Genomic DNA, 25,564 nt, shown 5'->3' on the forward strand with positions numbered 1-25,564 from the left:
GGACTGATTAGCAGCATGAAATGGGAGTGGACTTCACTAACCATGGGGACTGCAGCTGCAGGAAATCAGGGAATTACACTGGGATGCTGCCAGGGGCTTCCACATCTACAGCACGTTCATTTCCTTTTCCCTAAATTTTGGCTAAGACCCAAAGCCTCTGCCCTCACCAAAAGCAGCTGTGAACATCCACAGCCCATCCATCGTAGATTTGGGGATTAACACCTTTGTTTTACCTTTGGGAATGGAATGATCCCACAGGATCGTTGCTCCAGGGTCTGAACCCCATGTTCTTCCCAGCAGATGTCAACCTGAAGCATCAGCAGGTGCACAATCAACAAGGAGATGCAATTCTGCCACTGCAGTGGCTATAAAGAGAGCTGTAATTTACTTACCCTGCAAGAGACTTAGTTAAAACAGTAAATAACTCATTACTCACCTAAGAAACTAAATGATCAAGAGGTAATCACCTAAGCTGTAAGACAAATTCTTGGAAACAAAGTCATGAAACTAGAGGTAAGGAGATGGAGGGGAAAAAAAAAAAGAATATTTTGGAAACTTTCAAACAAATTTATTCAGTCGTTCTGTACAAGATTAATAGTTTTCATACCATCCCCCATTATCTTCAGCAAGAAAGTCCCAACACACACACAAAAAACAGAATAGTAAACCTCAGCTTACACCCAAAAGGAACTGTCACACTACCTAAGTGCCACAGGAGCCTTGCCTCCCCATGCTGTCACAACAGCACCACAAGTCACAACAGAGACCAGATTCCTGCTTCCCCATCAGCTGCCTGCTCCCTGCCTGGCCCTGCCTTGCTGTGACTCTCCTCCATTCACTCATTCATTATAGTGTGTAAAGGAACAACAACAACAAAAAATCCCACAGAATTTCCACCAATTAAACATTTCCCTGAGGCAAGAAGCTTCGCTAAATTCCTAGGAGGGCTTTCAGCTCCAGCCAGGCATGGGGGGCTTCTCAGCAGAAGCACTCTGGTGAAAGCAAAGCAAGGGCATAGAATTGGTACCTCAAGTCACTCACCGAGAGTCCCTGTCCTGCCAGGTGTTGGAAATGCTCTTACAGCTCCTGGGGGGGAAACTGAAGGTGCAAAGTACCTCTCAGGATGAGACCTTCAATGGGAACCACGCGACATCCACTGCTCAGAGTCCATCGACCACTGCTGTGCTTAGTTCTAATGACATAAGTTCTGTCTTTGGCTCTTTTTGATACAACCTAGGTATTTGCTGTAAACAAATTTCAAATCTGAGCTGCGTTTAAAAAAAAAAAAAACAACAAAAAAACCCCCACAAACCAAAAATAAAGCCAAACTAAAATAAAAATAGAAACAACACATTGATCTTGGGGAAATTATAAATCAGCTCCAACTGAAACAAGCTTATCTCAGATCTTACCAAAAATGGGGAAAAACTAAAGCAGGTATTTGCTGGTATACTCCATGTCAGCATCCCTCTCTGAAGCTCAGGAAGGAAAGCTGCAAGGTTTTTCTTGAAATATCAGGAAAGTCCATGTGGATCAGCGCTACTACTGCATGATTCAGATGTGGTTGTGGGGGCCTGAGGAAAGGCAAACTGGGGGAGGAGAAGAATAATCAACCCTTCACAAAGCTTAGCTGGAACCTCAGCCTGCCCTCAGCAATGCAGAGACTGAAAGGGCATGCTCAGAAGAAGTGTTTAGGGCTAAAGAGTAAAAAAAAAAACAAAGAAAAAGCAAAAGACACCCCCAAGTTCTTGATGGTCCCCATTCCTGCAGTGGTGACAAGCACATGATCCTAGTGCAGAAATAACTCAGGAGAGCAATATTATTCTCTGGAATTCATTTGATTAGTAGTGACCTTGGTTAAATTTTGTTCATTCCCTCTGCCCACCAAGGAGATGACAACTGAGGAACCTAGGAAAGAATGGCTTTAGGGGAGGGCTTGGAACCCACCTGCACAAACTAAGATAAGAACTGGTGCTCTTGCTGGATTTGGTACTGTATTTGCAGTCATCAAGACACCACTGAAGTCCAGACAGTGCAGCTTTTTGTTTTGTTTTGTTTTGTTTTTTTTTTTTGATGTGCAACCATAAAAAGCTCTATTAAATAAACCAGAATACATTTTAAATACAGAATGATTAAAAAAGGGTTGAGGAGCACACAAAATAGGGCTGAAATGTGTGTCACTAGTCCAATTCTTGCTCCACCATAAAAGGCACTGGAATTATGTCTTCCTATACATGTGACATGCTGAGAAGTGTCCCATTCAATCCAATGCATTCGATGGTAATGAAGATAAAACTGAGCAGGAGGAAAAAATAAAATCCAAAACCCAAAAAGATGCAGAATTCTCAAAGTCAATGACTGCATCTAAAAATGTGTCTCTAAAGAGTCTTCCTTCTCCTCCAGAGGGGAACATCAGGTGGTTTGTCAAATTGACCACACAGGAAATGTTAAATCCTCATATTAACTGTAGCACAGGTTTAGAGTACACTTGCAAAGTTAAGTCTTCAGAAAGCACTGGCAGTGCTAGAATAACCCAAGTAAATCCAAAGCAGAAGAAAGAAGCACCTTTCATACCTTCCACTGGGAGACCAAAGAAGTAACTGGACTTGGAGGTACTCGGTAGATAGACAGAGGTGGGTGGGAAAAGCCAGAAAAGCCAAACCACCCGAGTCTCCCTGCAGGTTCTAGCTCCTGCCAGTGCCAGGGAATGCATGAAGAGTGGCAGCAGTGATAAAACAGTGCTACAAAATGCTTCTCTCATTAGGGCATGGCTCAAGGTGACCCTCTGTGCAGGGCCTAGCTCCGAAAGCCTCTGAGCAAACACCCCAATGAGCTCCTTGTTGCAGTTCAGTGTCTCCAGTTGTTGTGAGGAAAATAATAAAAAAAAATAAAAAAACCAAAAAGGCAAAGAAAAGACACAGCTGGTATCCAAAGTTCATGACCTGTTCCTCTTGGGTTTCTCCTCTGTGTGCTCTAGCTCCCCTCCTTGCAGATGTCACAACTTGCGCTGCTGTGCATTGGACCCTTTGCCATGAAGCTGAGAAGCATCTGAAAAAAAAAAAAAAAGAAAACCAAGTGGGAAGGGGGCTTGAAATCAGCCCCACTGAGCTGCCAGCAGCTGGGGCAGCCTGAGCTCTTTGCTCACAGAGAGCTACTTTTCCCTTCCATCCCTAAGGAATCGGGGGCATGTTTGGAGACATCTCCCAACTGGGAGGATACCTGCTTCTGCAATTGAGTAAGGGCCACAGGGAGCACTTGGGGTCTCCTGGGGCCTCCAAGCAGAAGCACCACAGCATGGGTTCAGCTCACTTGTAGAATAACTTCTGCCCTTCTGTAAAAGCCTCCCTACCAGGTCTCCCCACCTAGGAAACTAGAAATACACAATACTGTCTGCCCTGTAAAGGTAGTTTGAAATAACACCATGAGGACACCTTTGCCCTTGTACTGAGGGCTCTGGGTGCCCACTGGTAGCAACAGGAACCAGAGGAATCCAACCCCTGAAGTGGCAGCAAAGAACAGATGTGGAGAGAAAAAAGAAAATGCATTGAAGAGAGGAAAAGGAAGGAAGTTTAAGGAAGCAGAAGTTTTCCAGGAGCTATTAGAACTACCATCAGCCCACGATGAACAAATGGGTGTACTGAGATGTGCAGTTAAGCAGCGGTGGCACTGAGCAGCACAGCAACAGCTTCTTCTCCAGGACAAGGACAGTTCATTCCATGCAAGAGCTCAGCCCCAGCACGCAGCATTTCTGAAGCCAGCAGTCAGAACCATGGCCACAGCACCAGCACATGGGCACCTCCACCACCAAACAGCACCGAGAGCACACAAGCAAGTACTGGAAAATCTTTGCTCAACTTCTTTTTGATGATCTTGACCTCACCATGTCCTTGCATTTGTAGCAACCTCTCAATGCACCAGAGCCCTCGTAGCTTTCAGACAGATCAACGTGGCTGTGGTCATCTGCTTCTACAGCCAAACACAGCTTATTCCACACAACAAATCACTATATTTTAAGATTATGGTGGCCAGTTAAATATCTACTGTGTTCTTCTACAAAACACAACTGGTAATGTTCCCAGAGATGACAGCACTATGCTCTACCTCCAAGTTTTAGGTGAAAACACCAAGTGAGAAAGCAGGTCCCTGCTGAAGCTGTCTCAAGGGTCAGCTCTCCTTGAGTTATTCCTGGTCACCTTTGGTCTCCTCACAGCCTCTAGCTTTATCTCCTGCTGAAGAGCAGCAGTCCATCCAAAAATTCTTTTGTTATGAGCCCAAAAAGCCACAATGAAGTAAACACTCTGAATTCTCTCAAACAACAGAGAACTCTGTGACACAGAACACAGCTCACATCCCATGCTCAGACCAAGATCAGTCACCTCACACTCCAAGTAACTGTGAATTTACAGACAGGAAGGCAGGGTCTGACACACCAGGGACTGCTGCAACTTCTGCTCCACTACGTCAGAGCAGCATAACAACCCATCTCAGACAGACTTAAGAAGCAAAAGACAACAAATTCTTTGACTTTGCAGCAGTGCACAGCACTCTCATCTTTCCTGGGTGGGAAAAAGCATTTCACACCATGACTGCTTGGGGAGCCCACCACAACTCCAGAAGTTGCTCACACATCTGATGGCCTCCATGCCACATTATGAGGCCAGCAGCTGCACACCTAAATCATATGGCCCAGTAAGACCATTGCAACAGGAGCAGGTACTAAGGCACTGAAGTGCTAGGAACACTTGATTAAAAAAGCAGAAAGAACAATTAGCATGGGGATAAGCAGGTCCTAGCCTGAGCTGCTGGCCCTGCATTGCCATTTTCTAAATGCTGCAGGGATCCCTCCTCCCTTCACAGTGCTACCCTATTTCTATACACTCACAGCCCACCAGGCAGGGCTCCACGTACAAGCCAAGAAGATGTTCTTGGGAAATCCTTTATTTTATGCATTGCTTCTGCGGGCACCAAACTGGGGCAGGAACAGGCCTGACTGCAAAACCTTCAAGTTGTCAACTCCAAGTAAAGCAGTCTCCATTTACACTACAAACTTGTCATGAAGGAGCTACAGGCAATTAGCTCAGTGACCAGACACGAGATGTTCTGGTCTGACACACCTTATATAGGTCACCTGTGACCAAACTCCACAGAGCCAGAATATTTCTTCCTGGCAGACTGTTCAACACGTGCAGCTTTAATCCTAGCAGGATAAATTCTTCACCAGGACATAAGGAGCAAAGCTGGGTACCTCCAGGAACCAACACTTGCTAGAAGCACTGAAGGCTCAGCATTCCAGAAGGGTTTGCCCTAACTCAAGAGGAAAAAAGGACACAGAGGGCTATGCCTCGCATTGTACCTGGGGCTTGAGCAACAACCACACTGGTCAGACAACGTGGACAACCACTTTCATCCCTAGAGGAAGGATCTGCCCAGAGAGAGGATGACTCACAAGGCAGAGAAGGTGAAGACAACCATCTGACAAGTTACCTGGCAAACTCTGCGGTAAATGAGTGGACAGGGCAGAATGTGGGAGTGGCGCAGCATGGTGGGGGCTGGAGTGCAAGCCAGCTAGAAGACCTAGAGAGAAAAAAACAAAGAAAGGAGAGGGAAAAAAAAAGAACAAATACACATTGGAGGCAGAAATGTGCAGAGGAGCTGCAGTAGTTAGCCTGTAGTTTGGCTTCCAGCTATTGGGAGTTGTTAGAGGGATGTGCTCAAGGTTCTCCAAATGCAACTGCTGCAGACACAGATGCAGGAACTACAGGATGAAGCAACAGCAAGAGATGGGTTGGTCTGCAATGGGTTAACACAGAAGAGCACTGGCACTTTTGTTACTTGACAGCACAGACACAAGTAACAGAGGGGCTGGTAACCAGGAGGATACTCACTGTGGCTAAGGCCGTGGTGGAAAGTTCCTGGAGCAGGTCCTGTAACTATTGCATCCTTTGATACTCCTGCTTTTGGGGAGGAGTCTGGACTGAAGGAGATGACATGAAGAGGGAAGGAATGAATTGGAGAGATAATACTTAACGGGGTGGAGCTGAGGGCAGCTGGCAGCTTTGGATTGTTGGACTTGTAGGATGGAGCCAGAACACTTAGGGAGGAAGAACTCGTTAGCAGCACTGCTCCACTAGTTCCTTTCTGAAAAGCAACACAAAAGGCCAGTCAGGAGAAGGAAACCCAAGGCACAGCATTGTTCATCCTTAAAGGAGAGCTGTAAAACACAGAGCACTCATTAATTCCTCCTTGCCAGGAGCACCCTTCCAGCCAGGGCCCCAGAGCTGCCAACTCCTGAGGCCACCTGGAGGTGCCCAGGACTGTCAGTCCTGCTGCTGGATACTGTCCTTTTATAAATGTGACTGTACTGGATTCCCATCTGCTGTTCCCTCATTCTGCCTCCATTAGGCAGAGGAAAAGTTTATGGATTGCCTGGGAGTCCCAGGGATGATGCTTCCTACTCACTTTTGGCAACATAACCACTGACAACTCAAGGCACCAAGACTTGGTGTAACCTTGCACATTACAATGTTATTTGGGATCTCTCCCGTGGAGGGATACACCATGGGGAGTGCTCTTCAGCTCTGTCTATCAGTAACAAACAAGATCCAGGGGCTGAGCAGTGAGTGTCTTTCAGGCCCATGTAAATAAACTCATTTAATTGCCCAGCCCTTTCCACATGCCACAAAAGAAGGCAGGTATGAGCAGTCAACACCAAATTAATACAAGAGCATTCAGAACAATTACTTTGTTGCTACAGATGCAAATTAAGGCTCTTATACTATTAAATACAATTGATGAATAACACAAGTCTGTTTAGGTAACCCCAGAGTCCTTCAGGAGATATTATATCCCAACGAACAGCACCTTGCTTAGTTGTTACTTTAAGCTGAAAATGAAAGCTTGAATTCTGGAGTGCAAGCCCATGGCAAAGGCCAGGACTTCCAAGATCCAGACAGACATTCCAGAATTTCAGGATACTCCTTTGAAGTCATCATTTTACAGCAGGTCTGAACAAGTTAGGAGATGATCTTGCCACCAGGCCAGGCATTCTCCTGGCTCTGGGCTGGGCCAGCACAGCCCTGCTTACCGGCACAGAGGTAGAAGATGCAGTGCTGCTAACAACAGCTGGTTTTAGGGAGGAGGTCAGCAATTTGGCCACTCCTTGTGTGCCCCCACTAGAATCTCCATTTGAACCTCCAGGAGGTGCCACCAGAGTCAGCTTCTGGGAAACAGGAGTCTTCTTCACCGAGGAGCTCGAGGACGGGCGGCCAGATGCCTGTCCTGAGGAAGGGGTGTGCACATTGGGCAACAAGTTCCCAGAGGAGCTGCCCTGGTTTGCAGAAGTTCCAGATGAGGAGCTGATGGCAGAAGCCCCATGCTTGGAGAGGGAACCAGAAACAAAAGATGTTTTGTAAGATTGTCCTGAAGAGCTAGAGCCACTTGAGTGTTTGCCTGTGTAGCTGAGAGATGATGAGGATGAGCCTGGGTTCTTGTGGGAGCTGCTGGAGTTTTGGGTGCTGCCTGAAGATACAGAGGAATGGAAGCTCTGAGCTTTGGTTGATGACTTGACCTGCTGGAGAAGGGAACGTTGGGGCAGTGGGGAGGAGGATTTGGGATTCTGCAGTTTGACAAACGGAGCTGGGGAGGTAAAAGTTTTCTGGAGCTGGCTGCCTGAGTGAAAGACCTTCACCTGGGAACCTGGCACTGAGGTGGAGGCCTGAGGACCATGGCTTGGCCGGACCAGGCCGTGGTGTTTCTGTTTAGCCTGGTGTGAATCAGGAAGGATTTTGCTGGGGGAAGCTTGGCAGATCTCTTTGTAATTAGAGTTCTCTGTCTTTTTCTCTTGAGAAGATTGGCCCAGTGCCAGGGCTTGCTCAGCCAGGAAGTTCAGAGGAGACTGGAGGGAAGCAGAGGATGATGCAGGGGAAGGGTTGGACTTTAATAATGTCCTTTTCTCCTCTGAGGATGCGAGAGTTGAGATTTTCTCTTGTGGAGGCTTTGGAGCTCCAGGAAGAGTAAAGTCAGGGCTCCCTCCTGCTCTGCTGTTCAGCACAGCCAGTTCCTTAGAGACTGCTTCCAGGGAGGAGGTGGGATTATGAATTAAGTCCTCATCCAAGGAGTCATCCATGAAGGTAGCAGGAGTGCCAGTGCTGCTGGCTGCTTGGGCTGTCCCATGTGACAAGAGTTCTCTAGTTTGGGCACTGATGCCCAGAGCCCCTCCCTGGGGCTCTGATGACAGAGCTAAGGTGCTGCTTGAGTGCATTGAAGGAACGGAAATGGATGTCTTTTTCTCTGGCTTACAGGAAGATTCCTGAAACAAAACAAAACACAAAAAAATCACAAGAAAAGGCAGAGGCAGAACAGAGGCAAAACAGAGGGAAGGTTCTGAATCTGGGGATAAAATGCAGAATAGGAGTGTTGTGTGCCTTCCAGTCCCCTGACCTGCCTCCCAACCACTGCTGCCATCCATTTTAGCTGCTGTTCCAGTTGCTTTTAAAGCCCAATACTGAGTACAGCTGTTTTACAGTACCACTTCCTTATAGTTAATGTAAAAATAGGAGGCTCAAATGTAGGGTATGATATATGGTATATGACAACCATGAGAACCAGAAAACAAAGAACTCACCTTCATTTTCACCTTAGTAGGAGCAATCACTTTCTTCTTCGCCCTGTTTTGAGGGAGACAAAAGAAACATGGCTCACTGGAAAGCCCACAGGGAAGCATCCAACTAGGGAGCACTCTTGGGCCCTGTTAATGATGATCCAACTGAGTCTTATGCAAAGAACTGAGGGAACAGAGGCAGCATCTCAGGTTGCTGGGATTGGAAACTGTGTGGCATTTGGTTGCTGCTCTAGAAAACCCCAGTTCCCACACAGGGGAATGAATTAGGAAGCAGAGCAGAGTCTTGATGGCAGCAGAGCAGTGGAAGCTCCCAACAGACACATCCTGCAGTGGCTGCAGGAACCCACTGCTGATCCACCATAGCAGTACCCAGAGAGAAACTGATACAGAGACAGTTATATATTTTTCTTTTCTTTTTTTTTTTTTTTTTTTAGGTTCCCAGAAGAAGTCAAGGATTCAAAAGCATCTGCCAGATTCACAGAAAATAGATCATCTTGTTTGGTCAGATGCAGTCTCTGGTACAAGACTGAGCTGCCAGAACAGTATGGCTGAGGGAAGGATGCCTCTACACTCCATTTCATACTCCTCCTCACACTTCACCTTGTTCATCTGGTACCAAGAACAGGACTGTCAAACAGACAGCAGCCTAAGTCTGTATCACCATCTAGCACAGACTGTCAGCAAGATCCATGAGACCCTTTGGCATTAAAGCCCCTGCCCAGCTGAATTCTGATGGCTCTCTTGGTTTGCCATCCACAAACTTCTTCGCACCCATCTTCAGCAGCTTGAGCTCACTGCACCCCTCCTTTAACCAGGCAACAAGAGAGAGGGAATCCAGAACCCAGTAAGGACCAACTGCACGGGTAGCAACCAGCACAGTGCTGGCATCACACTCCATTTTACCTTGATCTGTCTCTCAGGGACTTGCACAGAAGTCTGACTCCAATCTGCTGAACAAGGCCAGGAGGCAAGCTCGGAATGTTATCTTTGAGCTTACTGCAAGGCTAAAGCACCTCAGGAAGGTTGTGGCTGGGAGATGTCATGCACAGACAACTACTCTCCTTAGAGCTCCCCAAATGAAGCAATGCCAAACTATCCAACAGGAGCCAAGCAAGCTCAAGGTGCTCCTGCAAGATCCACCCAGGCCCCAGAATTCACCAGTTCTGGCTCCAAAGGAATGCTGCACAATACTCACAGGACTGAGGTGAGGTGTCCATGTACACGCCTGCTCTCCTTAAACAGTGTCCTAAGAAGGGAAGAGAGCAATGAGAAGTGCTATCCAGCAAGACCCAGTAGAGCAGCTGGGATCACTGTAGACAGAGCTGCACAGAACAGCAGGGGACTCAGTGAAATTAAAACCACAGAGACCAAACAAATAGTCATCCCTTTTCCAGAAGAATCCTGCTGAACTCCCCCACAATTCCCTCTCTGAGGAGCTATGCTTATAGGAGCTGGAAAGGTCATTAAGGCAGTTGTTGGACAATAACTAAGGAGAAAGCTCTGACAGCTTAAACAGCTGACAGACAACTAAAGAGGCAGTACCATCATTCAAGCTGGGCACTGGTGTCACAGAGCATCCAAGAGCTGACAGATCATCCAAGAACTCTCCGCCAATTTCCAGAAAGAAAAGATTACCTCCCTTAACTCAACATAGTGATGTGGATAAGGAGCCTTCCCATGCTGCATGTCTCTGTTGCCTTTGCAACCCCAGCAAGCTTCAGCCATTTCAGTAACAACTGACAAAGCTCAAGCAACAAATACAGCTTCAGCTGCCTTCTTAGATGTCAGGGTGAGGAGCTTCTAAATACACCTGCAGTCCTGGCACATGGAAGATGCTTCTTGCCTCCTATTAACAGCTAGACAAAGACTATTTTGCAAGGTAGTTGCCTCTCTTAACTCACACACAAAGTTGCTACTCTGTCCATCTTCAAATTCCTCTGAAAGATGAACTTCTGTGACCACAATTACAGTGAATCAAGCTGACTTGTCCACAAAATGGTTTACAGTTCTCCCAGCATTGTCAGTCCCTCCCCTTCTGCTTGGCTGCCAGCCTGCCTTCTGTCTGTAAACCAGAAAGCCATAAAATATCTCAAGTTGGAAGAGACCCATAAGGATCATCAAGTCCAACTCCACCAAGTCCCAGCAGGAGCGAGCATTGCCCTGAAGCCACTGGAAAGCAACTAAGAAAACAACTTTCAGTCACTCATTCTGTATTTAACTCCACTTGAACATCTTCCTACACTGAGTCTGAGGTGAACACATATATGTCATAACAACAGCTTCACCTACAAACTAGGAGAAAAGGTTTTCATTTCCCTTTATTCAAAGAAAGGAGTTTTTAAAACTTGGCAAGCTAAGACCCTCAATATCTTCATTAACTAAGTAGTAATCTGCACCCACTTCTTAATGCTGCCATCCAGCTCCTATACACTACACTGCCAGACTACAACCATCCACATTCCTGTACTTCATGCAACTGCAGTAAGTGGCCACAGAGGGATCTGTAATTTGATACTCGTTTGATACTCTTCCTAAGATGTGGTACCTACCCTTCTTCCTTTATCTGCCACAAAACCCAAAAAGCAAATGCAACAGAGAGAAGATGACAGCACTGCCCAGCTCTTTAAATGCAGAGAGAGAGGGATTCCAGCAATAAGACTCTATAATTGTAATTTCTTTAAAATTATTGAGCAAAACACAGCAGGTCAGAAGCTGATGACAGTCCCAGCAGAATGACCCTTGCAGTTTGTACTCTGCAACTGCCAGCTCGATGGCATGGATGACAGAGGTTGTGAAAGAGCAGGAAACAGCAACGAAGACACCAGATAGGGTAAAGAAAACCACACCAAATTCCTCCTTATTCTGCTCTCTGGTCTCTCTAGTACAAGTCTGAAGCCCCTAGAACTTCCTGCTTTGCCTTACTGTGGGAATACTCCAGGGTCTAGAGAAGATGTCCTAAAGTGTCAGGGAAATGTATTCCTCATAAAACAGATTACAAAGTGACCCTTTGTAACACAGAATCAAGAAACCCTAGGCCATGCAGCCTCACCTCAGTCCCAGTTCTAATCCTGCTGCTTGTCACTGCCAGTGGCATCCATCAGAGCCAAGTGTGGGTCCAAGACTACTCACATGGGCATTTACAACCTGGAGGGCAGCACAGACACGCTCTCAGGAAGTCCAAGGTGATGTGAAAATGGAGGGAGGGAAGGAGGAAAATACAATGGCTGCCACTCACAGGGACCTGGAGAGGCTGGAGAAAGGAGCCAACACAAACCTTCTGAATTCCAACAGACAAATGCAGCTGGGATGGAATAACCTTGGCAGCAGGGTGCTCTGGGTGCCAATGGACTGCACAGACAAGGATCTGGGGTCCTGGTGGACAAGTTGAACATGAGCCACTGCTGAGAGCTCCCTAGGTACTGGCAGGTGCTAGCATGAACACAGCCAGCAGTTCAAGGCTGATTCCCCTCCATTTAGTACTTGTGAGGTAACATCTGGACACAGCATCCAGCTTCAGCGACCCCACAATGCAAGAGAGATGGTGACAAACTGGAGACAGCCCAAAGCCACTGGGATGGCTGTGGAACAGGGACACATGACATCCAGGAGAGGTGGAGGGAACTGGGGTTTGATTAGTCTGGAAAATGAGAAGGCTGAGGAGGGAGCTAATGGCAGTCTTCCACTGCCTGAAGAGTGGGTGGGATAGGAAGCCACGAAGATGGAGCCAGACATTTCTCAAAGGTGCACAGCAAAAAGGTAAAAAGAGGGAATATTCAGTTCAGTGAAACGAGGGGAAATCTGATTAGAAATAAGGAGAAAAGATTCAATGAAGAGTGATTAACTACCAGAATAATGGCCCAAAGATGCTGTGGTCACCTCCATTCTTGGAGATTCCCAAAACTTCACAGAACAAGGCTCTGAGCACTCTGATCTAGCTTGGAATCAAGCCAGTCTTTGAGCAGTGATAGGACTAATAATCTTCCAAGGTCCCTGAGGACAAGGAAGCCCTGGAGTACAACTTGATGCTTGCTCACCTCGCCTGCATCCAGCCTTTTGGCCAAAGGGGCTTCACCTCTCCATCTAGGAAGGTCTTCACATAGTCCTCTAGAGACTGAGCCTTATTCTTGTCAAGGTCATAACCATCCAACTTAATCTTCACCAAGTGGCAGAGCAGCTCCCTGAAGAACAGGAAGATTTCAAATACAGTTACGTAGATTCACTGCTCCCAGAAGGAGGAAATTTTCTTCATCCAGGGTGGGATAAGCACACCAAGCTCTGCAGCACACCTTGCTTATAAAACCAACCCTGCTCTGCCTCCACAAGAAAGAGGAAGGGAAAGGCACTACATCCATGCACCAGGGGAGAAAAGCCTTGTTCCCCCTTCCCACTGTAACCTCCTGGAATGGAGAGGGGGTTAAACCAGTGCCAGAAATACAGGTGGCATCAACACCTGCAGAACTGAGCTTCTCTGCAGACTTGTGTGCTGCAAGCAGAAGTGCAGCTGTGCTTCTTTCTAAACCAAGCAGCAGCCTGATTGGTTACAGAATCAGACCAGGACTGACTCTTGGTTTATCCTCTGTCACTGTTCCCTTTCTCCCTTCACTGTTCTTTGTCAGACCCTGGGTGCCTGGGGCAGCAAAGTCCATGAGCTTCAACCTGAATCACATCTGGTTCAGAGTCTCAGCTGGAGGATTTCAGCAATTCTGCTGAATTTCTTCTTTCCCAAAGATCTGTTCCTCTTTCCTGGCCTCTGCACAGAGGCTTCTCAGTGCTTCTCTCACAGCTGGCCTGTGCCTGAAATCAGCTTCATTTTGCATTGCATACAAGGGGGGGATTTAGTAAATAGTGACTTCCATGAACAGCATAGTCTGCCACAAACCTCCAAGGTGCCTCTTACTACAGATGCTCAGTGCTGCTCTGAAAACAAGATACAAATACCAAAAAGCTTCACTTCCACTGCAGAGAATAAGACAAGTCACAGCTTCACTTAATATCTAAATCATGCAAACCTGATTTCATCATTCCACTGAAATTTCTTTCGTGGTCCTGTGCCACGCTTCCCTCCCTTTTCTTCATCCTCCTCCTCATCAGAACAAACTCGATCTCGTTGGTCTTTGTCCTTTTCCTCTTCTAGCATCCTAAAACAGAGACAGAGGTGATGTGGAAGTCACTGTCCTGAGATTCAAAGACAGGAATAAGTATCTCTGAATAACACTGATCTCAGCAGTCGATGGGAGAAGGGCCTAAACCATTTGCTAAGGGTGCAGGCTGAGCTACCTGCTTGAGGTTAAGAAATCTCTCACTGCTGTCTAACAGAAGCCATGGGACTTCTCCAGCCTGCTGCTCTTAGACTGCCATGTTCCCAAACACACTACACAGCACTAAAACACTTCAGCCACATCCTGGTCCCATCAACGCTGCTTTAACTGGCATTGCCAACTACATCACCACTGGAAGAAGCTCCCCAGCTACAGCACCAAACCTGTATGAATTCAGGAAGCATTTGGATGAGGCTCTCTGGCATATAGTCTGATCCTGGGGGTGCCCTACACAGGGATAGGAGTTGGACTTGATGGTCTTGATGGGTACCTTCCAACTTGACATACTCTATGATTGTCAGTGACAGGACACAGAAAGCACACAGAAAGCACACTTGGGCCAATGAATGCCTGTCAGCAAAGCTTAACTACAGAAAAAAAGCAGGTGGTAAACTTTGCAAGAGCATCCAACAGGTTCCAGGGAGCTGCTGAGAAGAGCTGCAGATGTCTAATAAGCACACAAGGAGCTTACTTGGAAAACTTGGCCTGAGTGTGAGCTTGACATTCCTCCTGGTACTTGGCCATCTGCTCTGGCATGGCCCTTCCAATGGCTTCCTTTAGCTTCTGCAGAGGTTCCCTCAATCGGCCACCCTAGAGAAACAACACAACAGTCTCAGGTCCCACACAACCCAATCTGACAGGTCAAGACTCCACCCCTTCTGAACCCACCCCACCAGATGGGATGCCTACACCCTTCTTGCTGAAGGACACCATCACAGGAGGGAGACAACTACTGACCACCCTCTGGAAAGCAGGGTTGCTGGGTAGGTGTGACAGGGCTGTGCTGCCAGATTTACTCACCTGCTCATAGAGATAAAGTTTCCGGGCTCGTTTGACCAGAGTGTCCTTACTGCAGGGGAAGAAAGCAGCCAGGTGGGCATAAACCCCTGAGCGGACCTGGCTGTTCAGCTCCCGGCTCTGCAGCTCGATGCTGAAGAACAAAACAAACACAGTGGAAGCAGGGACCTGGCAGGGCTGCTCTAAGCAACATGAATGGGACTCTGGGGCCACCAGAGGCAGGGAGATAAGGTCAAAGTACAAGCCAGATCACAGGACAGCTTTTTACATTGGAGAATTGACACACTCAAGGCCTGTGTCCTAACTAAGACTTTTAATCTAGTTTCAGAGTATCTTGAAAAGGAACAAAAAGTTGACAGCAGTCTCGTGGCTGCTGCAGTTCTTCCTGGCAGCTGATGGGCAGGAGCATCAGATAATGAAATGAGAGGTATGCTTCAGGATTATACAGAATCAACTTGATCCCTTGGGCTTGAACTTACTCCCCAGTGAATAGGCCAGAGAGGGAAGCATGTACCAAACCCACCTACAGTTATATACAACTTAAGAGACTTACTTTCCAAGCCACCTCTCAGTGTGAGTAGTGAGTGTACAACTCCCTAACTGGTCCAGCAGCAAAGTCACACAAACCTATCTAAATCCACCTCCTGAAAGTGATTAAAGTTATTAGCTGGACAACAGATGAAGACTGTTTGTGCAGTCAGCACTGGAATGCTGAAAGGTTGTAATCACCCCTTGAAACAAGAGGGAGAGACTCCCAAACATCCCATTGGCAATTCCCCTCAAGTGCCTTGATAAACCTCGATGAAATTAAAGCCTGTGTGTGAGTATTATTACACTGGGATGATCACAGAGCTGCGTGCATTCCTCAGCCTTCTCCAGGCACTTGAAGAAGAATGAAGCCATTATCAACAGCTGCACAAAGCAACACTGGCATTCAATAATCGTGCAACTGGAGAACACAGAGAAGTAATGGAACCTTTCCAGTTTGCCAGTTGAACACAGCAGCCTTATGCCAGTTATAAAATATCCCATCAAGTGTATCACTATGCAGGAAGGAACATGCCTGACACCTCTGACAGGGAGGGATTTGCTGCTCTTGTATCAAGCTACAAGCACAGGACAAGTGACCCTGTTTAAGTACACAGGTATCAAGCACTGTCTTGAGAACAGGAGGCCTGGATACATCCCCTCCAAAGTTCTCCTACCTCAGTTATACACTGTATTTCAACTGGAAGCCATTTCTAGGAGACTTTCCTATTCTCCTAGGCATGGAAGATCTATAAAGGACAGCCCCACAGCTCCTGCTAAACCTGCTCCTGAAATTACCGAAAATGCTCTGCCTAATCTTCTCCTTTCCCACTCTCCTGGTGGCACTTACTCCAATATGATGTTGTTGATATCCTGAGTGAAGAATCTCTGTTTGCCTTCTCCCTCTGCAGCTCTGGCAGCCTGAAACAACACAAGTGATTTGTTACAGCAAATAAGTTATCAGCAGTACACAGGTCCCAAGAGGCACAAGCCATCAACTGTTTTATAAACTACTTCAGAAAGACTGTAAAACAAGGCATGGTTTTATTCCACTAAACTCCACACCAGCTAACTGCTGTAGATGGGTTAAAAGTAGATGGGTTTTTTGTCATGATTGACAAAAAAAAAAAAAAAAAAAAAAAAAAAGAGAGATTGTGTCCTCTTCTTCAGTTCAAGACCAACCCTGTGAACTGTCTGACCATGTCCTGCCCACAGACCTTCCTGTTCTGGATTCTCCTATCCCAAGACTCCTAGAATACCAGATTGATTTGGGTTGGAAAGGACCTTAAAGATCATCTAGCCCCAAGCCCCTGCCATGGGCAGGGACACCTCCCATTAGACCAGGTTGCTCCAAGCCCCATCCAACCAGATGTACTGGAGCCAAATGCAATGGAGCAACTACACTGAAGATTTCTTCATTTAATGGGACAAAGGAGATGGCTTTTAACTTTATATTAGAGTTAGTAGATTGAGTAATATAAGCACAGAGTTTGTCCCTGGAATAGGAAAGATCATCCTAGTTATGTTTATTGAGGGTCAGGGATTCTTATCACCAGGTTTTCTAGTCTAATCTAGCCAAGAAACCAACAGAAAGAGCAGCAGCCAAAAGGAGTATGTTATTTCTAATCCACACCATGGAAACGAAAAAAAAAAATAGTACAGCTTTGACTGCAGCACACACAACACTGCCCAAAAATCACACCCATGGAAAATATGTCCAGAAGGAACATAATTCCAAGAGATAAATGAGATAACAGAAAATTGCCAAGAGCTTTCAGTCTCTTCTGAGCAGGGATGTAAACAAAACTGGGATTCACCACAAGGCACCACATCAAGTTAGGGATTCCTTGCATGGGAAAGGAGACAGGAGAGTAGGGAATGATGCTGAAACTCCAAGGGTGAGGCTGGGAAGTGATTAATTTATGCCCAGAAGGTGTACATTCCTCTCTGTCAGCAGCAGGTCATAGACAACTGCTGATATCAAAGGAAAGGCTCAATGCTAAAGAGAATCCTCAACAAGATAATTCTTTCAGGAAGGAAAAGGTTAAAGTCAAATCAGTTCAAGCAGAAGAGGAAATGCCTGAAGGCTCCTTTTGACCCAGGGGAGCCTCCCACCTGCTGGGATGGAAGAGACCTGGCTCTGGAACAGAACTATGCCACCTCTTCAATTGCCACATTTCACATCCCCAAATCCTAACTGACCTTGTAGCTTCAATTCACTAAATCTTGCATTTCTCCTTGGTTTATTTTCTTAAAATATACAGTCCAGCAACAAGACAAAGCAGCAGGAAAATCTGTGGGCAGTTTGCTATTTCACTATCTTGCTGCAGCACAACAATTAACTTGTTATCACAGAAGCTTCCCTAAGATTGGGAAGGTGAAGCTCAGGAGCAGCTGCTTCAGTGTTTTTCTGCTACCAGAGGAACAGCAAATGGAAACATCCACGAAGAGCCCACTCATTTTTATCAGCTGTGACTATTTTGTTCAACTTATTCCTCTCCTCAGTCTGCTCCCCAGCACTATGCACACTTGACATTTCTCAGCAGAACACAGTTATTGTGAGCACAGGTTTATCTCTAGTATCAGGAGTTATTAAGAAGTGCTCTAAACAAATGCAGCCCAGAGGGCAGAAGATACACCACAGCAGAGGCCCAAGAGCACTGCTGACAACTTAAAATCAAGGTTTAAAAACAAGACCAGCAGCAGCAAAATATCCCAGCACTTGTTTATAGGCTTATGGTGCCAGCCCTCAGCAGAGAAGCCCCTCAGCAATCCAGCAGCACTCTGACAGGCCAGGAGAGGGATCCCTGTCCAGGACCCAAAGCTATTCCATTTTCCAGAACCACATTTTGAAGAAGATGGATGAGTGCCACAAGAGTCCAGCTAGTGCTGTAAAAGACATGGGACCACCCTTCTGAAAATCAATATATTCCACTCCCTGACACTCAAGACTTTGAAGATGGTAAAAGAAAGCAAATGCCCAGTGATGTGGCTCCAACACGAGAGACAACAAACTGTACCCAGGCTTCAGTGAAGGCATCTGCCTGGGCATGACATGGGAAACAGTTCAAACAAATCCTCAAGCCCCATCTAGAGGGCTTCTCATGCCTCTCACACTGCACAACAGCTCAGGCTTTCCAGCTGCATGCACTTAGTTTGCATGGAGCAGACCTCACAGCCCCTGCCCATCCCAGCACATTAAAACTCTTAGGGTGGAATTTGTCCTTCAGTCTCATTTTAGATTAATTCATGATAAACTGACTTTGGAAATTACCCCTTCCACGAGTCCATTCTTTGCCACAAGGTAAACAAACCACACTGACAGGTGGATGCTGAGGGTTACATTCAGCAGATAACAAGACCCAGGGTTTTGACGCTACCTGACATCCAGGTATTCAAGAAAGTGACTTGGGCACCAGAGAAACCAGGTGACACAAAGATCCCAAGTGGCACTGCCAGACTCCTCCACCAGAGTGTGCTTTGTCTCTGGGGGAAGCCACACAAACCCAGCAGAGCTGTTTTTCCCCTCCACCCACCACACAACCAACCCCCAAGGACCTTTCCTACCTGAGCCAGTTCTTTGATGCGTTTCTCCAAAGGGGCTGGCAGCCCTTCTGGGAGGGATGGTGGGTGCTTGAAATCCTGCTCAGTGCCCACCCCAACAGGATCACTCCCATCCTCCACCTCAGGAAAGGGGCTCCCATCTGGGGATTCACTGAGCAGCCTCTCCAGGTCTAGGTCAGTTAAGGAGTCCATGGCTGTGGCTGCCTGCAGCAGGTCAGTATCACTGGTGTGGCCAAAGAGTGACAGCAAAGGGTCAGGCATGGCCTCTGTCTCCCTTGGGGCTGCAGGTTCTGCTGGAGAAGGAGTTGCCACTTTCTGCTCTTCATCTTTTTTCTTCTGAGCATCCTTCTCCTTCTGAAACTTCTTCAGCATCTCCTTAACACTGAGAGTGCCAGAGTATTTCTTCTTCTTCTTCTCCTTACTTGCATTTAATGCTGTAAAGCTGTAAACAAAGAACAGAAGAGAAAATGGAAATGAAATGAGCACGAGATGAAGAGGGAGAGTTCATCCCAGTACAGATTGGCCATAGACACCAATCCCCTTAGCCAATTATACCAGCTAAAACATACTACTGCCTCATAAGGTCTTCAGGACCCACTGCTTGTTCAGCCTGGAGCACAGGCTGTCCCTCCTCACTGCAGACATGATGGACACTCTGAGCTCAGAGTGTCTCCACTGGGCTCTGCTCTTTTTTAGCTACACACATGATTCCACCAAGGGAGCTTGGGAAATGCCCAAACAATTGGTGCAGAGAAACTGTAGGAAGAGCCAGTAAGCATGACAGCAGCATAACACTTTTTGCCTATTAAAAATAAGCAAGTAAATTCCTTTTCCTTCTCTTCAAGTTCTCCAATACCAATGGGAACACCCACTGTTAAGAGTCTAAACAGAGCTCCAAGGAACACTAATGTTTCTGCTCTCTTTGCCCATCTTTCCTCAAACACTCCTGTTAACAGGTCCTACTGCATCCTAACCAATGACATAAGGTGTTGAGCAGCAAGCATTCCCTCCCCTCCTTACCCAGTTTTTGGAAACTTGGACTTTTTGGATTTCTTTTCCTTGTCGTAAGAATCATCCTTTTTCTTCTTCTTCAGTTTTTCACTTCCATCTTTCAACTTCCGCTTCTGGAGGCAGTTAAAACAAAGCAGCAATCAAAGCCTTTCCTACAATGCTACCTGCCCCTCCAGAGCCCCTTTGGGCCTTCTTCCAAGGATCTCAGGACAGCTCCTTCCCCACTGGACACATTCACCCAAACCCCAGCCATCTCTCACCACCCTGCTGACACATTTGATCTGCAACATTCCCCAGCACGCTCAAGATGCTCCCATCACTAGAAGGGACAAGATGCCAAGTGCTCTCTGGCCATTGCCCCTTTCAGCTGCCTCCTCTGGGCACTGTGACACCAGGGATGTCACCAACAGATATCAACCAGGATGGCACTCAAGGGGAGCACTAGCTTCCGAGCAAAGTCATTCTTTTCATACAGCAAATCTGCCAGGTCTAACAGAGGAAATAGATAAAAAAAAGCAGCCTGCTGACCTTGGGACACTTCTTTTTCTTCTCTTTAACATAGTCATCTTCAGATTCAGATGCCTGCCGAAACTGCAGAGTTCCTGAGTTGATGTAAAACCCTCCGTACTTCGTAGTGAGAGAAGCCGGAACGAGCTCATCATACTGCAAAGAACAGAACCACCTCTGGTCCCTGGGAGCTTTGTGACTTTATTCTGCAGCTGAGCAGAACAGGATGGAGCAGGACTTGTGCTGCCCCTGCACAGAGAGGGACTGAGGACACACCTGCTCACCCCAGGAGCTCCCATTCCCCACCCTGGCACATTCCTGCCCTGCCCCAAGCTCGCATTCCCTCAGGGGCAGGCTCAGTCCTGAACTGAGTTCTTCAGCAGCCCTGAACCCCCCTCACATTCACCCTGAACCCCCCTCACATTTGCCCTGAACCCCCCTCACACCTGCCCCATACTCACTGCTTCTGAGTTGTCAATGAAGGAGTCAGACTCATCGTACCCATACCCCATGTCCATCAGGTCCTGAATTCTGTCTTTCCTACGTCTCTTGCCACCCTAAACAATAACAAATGGACAGAACTCGTACCTTCTTTTCCAAGAGCCCCATTGCAGGACACTGACACTGGCTCCAGTATAGAAAACAGAATAAAATCTTTTTTGGTCTCAGCAGCAACAAACCAGTGCTCTCACACCCAACTGTAATCTCTGAATCCACTAAATCCAGTCTTAGGCTTTGTCATATGGGAAGAAACCCAGAGCAGCCAAACAAAACACAAGGCTGCCCTGCCAGACAGGCTGACTTTCTGCCCACAGACTTTACACTGAGTTGTGTTTGCACCTCTTAAATATTTCTGCCAGTGCAGAGAGGACCTGCTCTTCCACAGCTGCTGTACAGTCAGTACAAACCCAGTTCTACATGCAGCAAGCAGACACACAACATATTAGGATGATCCATAGGTCAAGTTCCTATCACAAAACAATACAGCAACTCACTAGCCAGGCATAAAACAGAATATAGTCTTAGTGCCATCTATGGAAGAACAGTGAGGAAAGGGGTCAGACAGACCAAGCTGCCCAGCACCATAGTTAGAGACTTAGCAGATCACACTGTACCCTAGCTGCCAGGGCTAGAAATTACTTTTTGCTTAAGGAAATTAAATTTAATAAATTACAGTAAGTTATTCACCAGTGCAAATGAGAATATAATTCACTTTAATCAGACATCTGATCTAAGAACATATCTGAACTATTTTTGGGAACCACAGGCCTGAGACAGGAAAGGAACACAGAAACCAGCATTTTCCAGCACTACTGAAGGACTGCAGGGAACATCAGAGACAACGACCATCCAGTACTGTTGGGCATCACACATTCTAAAGGATAATGTAATAAAAATGAGGAAAAACATACATATTTTTCTTCAAACTTCCTAGCAAGAGCCTCCACTTTATGCCTTTCCTTCTCGTCATCGTTAAAGGGATCACTGGGATCTTTCTTCTGCAGAAAGAAGAGACAAAACCCATGAGAACCAATCCTGTCACACAGCCACCAGAACCCCTTGCAGCAAACCCCTCATGACTGGAGCATCCAGACAGAAGCTCAAACAAATCACCCTTTAGTACAGCATTTGCTACATCCCCATTCAGCATCTTCATCAACAATGTCCACATTGATGATGGGGATCAAGTGCAGCCCCAGCAAGTGTGCAAGTGACACCAAGTTGGGTGGCATTGCCAATAGGAGCTGGCAATGTGTCCTGGCACCCCAGAAACCACCAGCAGGGTGAAAAAGGGGACTGTCCCACTCTGCTCCACTGTTGAGACCTGCTGGGCCCAGTTTTAGGGTCCCCAGCACAAAAAAAGGACACAGAACTGTTGGGAGAGAGTCCAGAGGATGCCACAGAGATGCTCCAAGGGCTGAAGCAGCTTTGCTCTGGAGCCAGGCTGAGAGAGTTGGGGGTGTTCAGCCTGGACAAGGCTGCTGGGGAGACCTTCTGTGCCTGAAGGAGCTCATGAGAAAGATGGGAACATTTTAGTAGGGCCTAGTAGCAACAGGACAAGGAGTGGTGGTTTTAAACTAAAAGAGGGCTGATTTACATTAGAGATAAGAAGGAAATCTTTTACACTGCAGTTTTGCACCTGCCTCTGATTCTACCAAAAGACAAAGGTCAGCAGGAACCATACCCTGCCTGCTCAACAGTTCTGAAGAGCAACAGGAACAATCAGCAGAATCCAATCAACTTTCCTGTCACAGAAAAACACCCCCAAGACAAAGCTCTGAAGCTGCAGGAATTTGCATGTGTCATACCCTGAGAAACAGCTTCCAACAGGCAAAAAGAACCCTTGGGAACACTTGGAATCCCCATGGCCACCCCACAAGAAGTGAAGCCAGGCACCAAGAGAAAAATATGTCCATCCAGTGGAGCCAGGTGCCCAGAAAGATCCAGTCACGTGTCACAGAAGCATCTTGGCTTCTGATGCTCTTTGGAAAAGAGATGCTCAGAGCTACTGGCATGCCAGGTATCAGGTGAGCCTTTAGGCCAAGCAATTCTAAATTAAATGAGCATTGCTGCCCACAGGCCAAGGGGACACTTACCTTGTCTCCTGAAGAACCCCCTTTTACTTTCCCTCGAGAACTCTTCAGAAGATCTGGGTAGAAAAATTCTGGACAACGTTTGTGGTCTGGCTCAAAGAGAGTGAGTGTGATCCTAACAGCTGTTGCAGCTGGTTCAGGGTCCTGGGGGTGCTCTGCATCATCCTTCCGAGATCTTTTCAAGAGGCTGCTGCTCAGTGGACCCTGGAGAGTGGTGAACGAAACCCTGTGGGGCTCCGTCATGGCTACAGCCACGTTGTAGCAGTCGTCATGGCATGGTTCCCATTGCATCAGCAAAAGGTCTGCCCCAGCCACACACACACAGCTCTCCCTGACAGGCTGAAGATAACTCAGGACGTGGGAAGAAGAACAACTCCTCTGGTTTGGAAATTTTCTTTGGAAATGCCAAACGCCCGTGCTGGTACCGCTTGCTGCAGCCATCCAAGGAAAAGAAAGAGAGAAAAGTCAGTCCCGGAGGCAGAAGTTCCCCCTACGCCGTCCTCCCTGCCCATCCCCCGGGTCTCTCTCCTCAGCCCCCGGGGCTCCGCTACCAGAGGACGAAAGGAACATAACGGGAGGGAAACCCAGCGCCCCGCCAGTGCGCTGCGAAACGGCCCCACAGCCTTGGGCCGAACCGCCGCTCGGGGCTGCACCGCCTGGGGCTGCACCGCCCGGGGCCAGGGCTGCGCTCAGCCCCGCAGCTCCCGCAGCACGGAGGCCCGCACAGCCCCGTCCCGGGGAAAGCGACCCCGGCCCCGGCGGGACAGGGCTGAGGGCAGCCAAGGGGCCGGCTGAGCCACGCCGAGGGGAGCGGGGACCGGGCGGGGCTGAGCGGGGGGGGAGCGGGGCCGGCCGCACCGAGGCAGCAGAGGCCCGCGGGGCTCAGGAACGCGGGTCCCAGTGCCGAGGGGGCGGTGCGCGGGAGGCCGCGGGCCGGGCGGAGGTGGCGGCGGGAAGGGGCGAGGCGCGGGGGGGAGAAGCTGAGTGTGGGGAGGGAGCGGCCGCCCCCACTCACCGGGACCGGGACACCGACACCGACACCTCCCTCGCTGCCGCCGCCGAGCCCCGCTCCGCGTCACGTGCGGGGGGCGCTGCCACGCGCCCCGCAGCCAATCGGAAACGCCGCCGCGGTCACGCCGGGCAGGAACGGCTCCCTAACGGCCCTCCCGGCTCACGTGACAAGGACGGAGCAATCAGCGCTCTCCGTAACGCCCCCTCCCGGCAGCCGGTGCGCGGCCGCGGCAATGGGGGAGGCTGAGAGGGAGTGAGAGGGGAGCGGGGTGAGACTCAGCTGCTCCCGGCACTGAGGGGAGCGAGGGGCAGAGCCGGGAGGACGGAGGGGCAGAGCTGGGGGGAGCGAGGGGCAGAGCCGGGGGAATGAGGGACAGAGTCGGGGGGAGCGAGGGGCAGAGCCGGGGGAATGAGGGGCAGAGCCGGGGGAATGAGGGGCAGAGCCGGGGGGAGCGAGGGGCAGAGTCGGGGGGACTGAGGGGAGGCAGAGGCGGCTGTTCCCGGGGTCTCGGGGCGGCTGCCCTCGTCCCCGGCACTCGCAGAGCTGCGGTTGTTGCAGCCTGGTGAAGATCCCGGAGGGGAACAGTGCTGCCTCCGGTTCATCCTACTCCATCTGCGTCCAGGAGCCTTTAACCGAGTGCTCGTTGAATCTATTTAATTAAATATAACTGAACTGTATGTAACGATGGCTGCGAGATGGGAAGCTATGGCTGAGACTGTCACTCGGGGGCCCCCCAGTGGTTCCACGGAGAAACGGGGAAAGGAGAGACCGGAGAAGAGCCCCGTGGAGAGAGCCCGGAGTTTTGGGTTGATGGCAAGTGGAATAGGTAGCCCCGGTAGCCAAAGAGGCCAGGGGAGGGTGACCAAGAGCGTGAAAGTTCTGAAGAGCAAGACTGAGGAGGGTCAGCTGAGATCACTGCTCTGCAGGCTTGACCGTCATTGGGATTCCCTTCCAACTTGAGATACTTGATGATTCTGCCTTCATTTAAAAATTCTTGATGTGGGAAGGAAAAGTACAAAGTTGAGGGGCTCACATTGTGTAAAAGGCCTTAATGGAAAGCAGGTAAATCTTTCCCTGTGGAGGGCAGAAACTTCCATGACTGGAGTGGTGCTGGCACCCAGTCCTACCAGAGCGATGGAGCCTGCCTGCTTCTGCTGTCAGGCACCAGCCCCTGATGCTCTGATGTTGCTCTGGCTCCACTGAACCACAGAATCATCCAGACCTCTGAGGTCATCAAGTCCAACCCTTAATCAGCTACCACCGTGGTTCCCAGACCATGGCACTGAGTGCCACATCAATCTCTTAAAAATGTCCAGGGACGGAGAATCCACCCCCTCCCTGGGCAGCCCATTCCAATGCCTGATCACCCACTCTGTAAAGAATTTTTTCCTAATATCTGATCTAAACCTCCCCTGACAGAGCTGAAGCCCATGCCCTCTTGTCTTACTGGTAGCTACTTGGGATAAGAGTCCTACACAGAATGTTTAATTCTCCAGCTTTATTACAACACTTATGGCCACTACTGCACTCCAGCCACCCTGCTCTCTGCCACTGCCCTCCTGGAGCTACCTATGTAGAAAAGTCCTCAGCACAGGCTGACATTTGCTTTGAA

At 48.4% G+C, this 25,564-nt stretch overlaps 1 protein-coding gene across 1 annotated transcript; it reads right to left on the reverse strand.

Annotated features, from left to right (window-relative positions):
* Positions 1–266: 266 nt before the first annotated feature.
* UBN1 (ubinuclein 1) lies at positions 267–24,033 on the reverse strand. Its single transcript, XM_030459504.1, has 19 exons — positions 23,956–24,033; positions 22,944–23,371; positions 21,759–21,845; positions 20,808–20,903; positions 20,368–20,502; positions 19,849–19,952; positions 18,832–19,270; positions 16,115–16,185; positions 14,740–14,869; positions 14,411–14,529; positions 13,630–13,758; positions 12,655–12,798; positions 9,816–9,866; positions 8,624–8,666; positions 7,085–8,308; positions 5,886–6,138; positions 5,485–5,574; positions 437–3,048; positions 267–365 (listed from the first exon to the last, which is right to left on the reverse strand). The coding sequence occupies exons 2-18, from the start codon at positions 23,229–23,231 to the stop codon at positions 2,996–2,998; spliced, it is 3,456 nt and encodes a 1,151-aa protein (XP_030315364.1). The 5' UTR covers positions 23,232–23,371; positions 23,956–24,033; the 3' UTR covers positions 267–365; positions 437–2,995.
* Positions 24,034–25,564: the final 1,531 nt, after the last annotated feature.

Source organism: Calypte anna, chromosome 14 (genome assembly GCF_003957555.1).
Source record: "Calypte anna isolate BGI_N300 chromosome 14, bCalAnn1_v1.p, whole genome shotgun sequence".
Lineage (NCBI taxonomy): Eukaryota > Metazoa > Chordata > Aves > Apodiformes > Trochilidae > Calypte > Calypte anna.